This window comes from Alnus glutinosa, chromosome 11 (assembly GCF_958979055.1).
Source record: "Alnus glutinosa chromosome 11, dhAlnGlut1.1, whole genome shotgun sequence".
NCBI lineage: Eukaryota > Viridiplantae > Streptophyta > Magnoliopsida > Fagales > Betulaceae > Alnus > Alnus glutinosa.
This window is the reverse complement of record NC_084896.1, coordinates 6,380,825-6,383,802: the sequence shown is the minus strand read 5'-3', so window position 1 is coordinate 6,383,802 and position 2,978 is coordinate 6,380,825. Positions and strand designations below refer to the sequence as shown.

Genomic DNA, 2,978 nt, shown 5'->3' with positions numbered 1-2,978 from the left:
GGTAACAACATTGACGTTTAACACCATTGCGGCTTCCACTCGAGCTGCCCATGCGGGACCAAAAAATGTTCAAGCTTGCAGACATGTGTTAAAGATCTCCCAAACTCCTTGAGTGCTTGTTTTCTAACTGACATTAGTGCTCTCTTTTATAGTATACTTCTGCAGATTCTGCAGCATGGTTCAGTGGACTCAAAACTGTGAACTTCTACGATCACCAGTTGTTACCAGAAGTAATGTATCTGCTTACAAGATTATACGGCCAGTTCTACCCTGTAAAGAGCCGAAGAGAATAAAACAATCTGCAGATTGATCGATGTACTAATTAAGATGTTTGGTTTTCAATTGAAGATGTGGGAAATGGTTCATGCACAGATTATTGGAGTACTCTAGCTAATAGATTAATAAGTAGTAATTATATTAATTTGCTGTTTTCCTCTTTCCTACATATATTTCATTGAGTTTTCGATCTTCACACTCCTTAATTTGTCCTTTCCGTAGACGAATGAGTGTGTCAAGGAAATGGAATAGAAACAAAACCCTAGAAAGCGTGCATTGCCAAAATCTAGACAAGCCCAAAATTTGATGAAACAAGAGAAAAAGGAAAATCTCAAACAATTAATTGAGGAGGCTAGAAGAAAAGAAAACAATGTTATGATGTTTTGTACACAAATCGGACTTACTGATATGGAGGATATATTCCAAGTACTTGGGTCCAACTGTGGCTCATTTCCCATCCTGACAAACTGAGTTTCATGATCTATCCTCGTAAAAATACCTGAGTAATATAATTTAGCAAACTGTTATACGACTATCATACAACTAGAATGATATATTAATAGAAATCAACCCTTTTTTTTTTTATACGTTATTGATCTAATGACTAATTTTTATTATCGCATCGTCAAGTTGTATAACAGTCGTATAGCAGTCTACTAAATAACATTACTGAAGACATAAGTAGTTTTGCCTCATAAACATGTTTGTTCTTCTTCTTTCTTCCCCCTTCATGATGAAATATCACAGGCTTTTCATTCTAACTCATCTGACAAATGAAATAAAACTAGAATGGAGGCCGGGCTGCATTGCCACTCCAACCAAACGCATCACCAGGGAAAGGAAAATTCCCCATGCTCGCTCCCAAGTTATGAAAAGGAACACCGCCGCCACTGCTGTTGCCGCTTCCCCTGGCCTCACCCAATTGCCCACCCCCACCAGTCACTTCCGAAGATGGTGAGTTTGTGGGCTGTAACTGCACCGGTGACGGCTCTTCCTCCTCCAATGGCAGCCTATCATATACTGCATTTGCAAATGATGCCACCATCAACAGCACAGGACCTGAAGCCGTCAGTGGCGATGTCACACTCCCTCCTACAACCTGTCCCTGCCCACCTGCCAAAAATATTGTCAATCCACCGGCTCCTGGCGGAGCCGGCGGTGGCAAAGCTGTCCCAGTCAGCGAAAGAATCTCAAACCGCCCATGTAATGTTACAATGCCCCCAGATGAGGCGCCAGCTGCCGATGGCTGGCGCAAGGTTACATTGGTGACAGCCCCGCTGCCACTGAGAACACAAACTCCGCGGCCGCGGCGGCAAGCATAGTTTGACACTGACTCCACCACGTCTGAACCCGCAGAGACTTCTAGTACATGGGACCTCAGCGCATTCGGGCTTTCCCTGGTTATGAGTATTGGTGGCTTCGGCTTGTTCTTCGAACCGGAAGGCCGTCCACGAGACCGGCGACCGGAGGTTGCTCCTGAACTTGTAGTGGGTGCATCAGGGTCCATTCTTTGCTCTTTCTCTCCAGAGTTTTTGTAATCCGATATATATTGATCTTTGCAACTGGAGCTCTGGTAGACCTAGCGACAACCTGGGACTGGTTCTAAGCCAGACATTTGCTGAATCTAGTACTTTCTTTCACAGACTCGATCTCACCCCCAAGCTATATGCTTCTAAGCTGAAAATGGAGAAGATATGCCAGTTCAGGATCATGTAGAAACTCTTAAGAAATTACGGAGACCACAACAAAAAGCATTTTAGCAGGCATCTCTCCATACATCATCATCTATTCATAATTCATCCAGCCAAATTCTCCCTCTCATCTTCCCCTTTTCAAGGGGGAATGAACCATGAAAAGCAGATTATGATGTTTTTATCAGTTGCTAACTAGGATTCTAGTCCTACCATGCTCCTAAAACTTTTTTTAATTATTTTATTCGCTTACTTTCATCATTACCATATTCCTAGCCAATCCAGTACCCTAATTGCTAAAGTTTCTCATTATGTTATCATATATTCGCCATCCATTATTTTTATATAAAATTGAGCACATCTATCTTTACAAAAGTGATCGATTATTTATATTATATACCACCACAGCACCTCCTTTCTTGAGCCACCAAAAAAGCGTAGCACCACTTTGGTATTTTATATTCATATATATAAAGACTTCTATTTTACTAATTTTATTAGTTTTTTTTTTTTTAATTGAATAACGAAAAAGTTATAAGAGATGATGTTTTCCATTTTTCATCTTGATAGAAGAGAAAATTAGAGAACATGTGGAAATGCTACAAAATACAATGTGGGTAACGGCCCATTTAGCTAAACCATGTGCATGCAGATTGGCACATCTAGAAACTTTTAAAGCATTTCAGCTTTGAAAGACAGAGAGTTCTAATCTAATATTCGAAATATAGGGAGCAAAATGTCAAGAAGAAAAACTATGGGGCTGATTCACAGCAAAGATTACCAGAAGAGCATCTCTTTCGAGAAGAAAGTCCATAATACCTACAAAAGTTGCCAATTGAGTAGTAAGAAGAGCAACAGAAGCTTCTTCTGTAAGAGCATCAGTGTTAGAAAACTTTTGGGTGACAGCTAGGATGATTTCGCCATCAGAGTTACTAATAACAACAGCCACAACAATTTTTTTTTTTCGGATTGCCACATCTAAATTAATTACATTTGAGAAATCGAGAACAA

At 40.3% G+C, this 2,978-nt stretch overlaps 1 protein-coding gene across 1 annotated transcript; it reads right to left on the bottom strand.

Annotated features, from left to right (window-relative positions):
* Positions 1 to 595: 595 nt before the first annotated feature.
* Positions 596 to 2,137, bottom strand: LOC133882902 (AT-hook motif nuclear-localized protein 25-like). The gene is given in 3 exon segments (XM_062322137.1): positions 596 to 1,826; positions 1,828 to 1,864; positions 1,867 to 2,137. Coding segments are annotated over 3 exon segments (828 nt in total). The 5' UTR covers positions 1,892 to 2,137; the 3' UTR covers positions 596 to 1,060.
* Between the last annotated feature and the right edge of the window lie 841 nt (positions 2,138 to 2,978).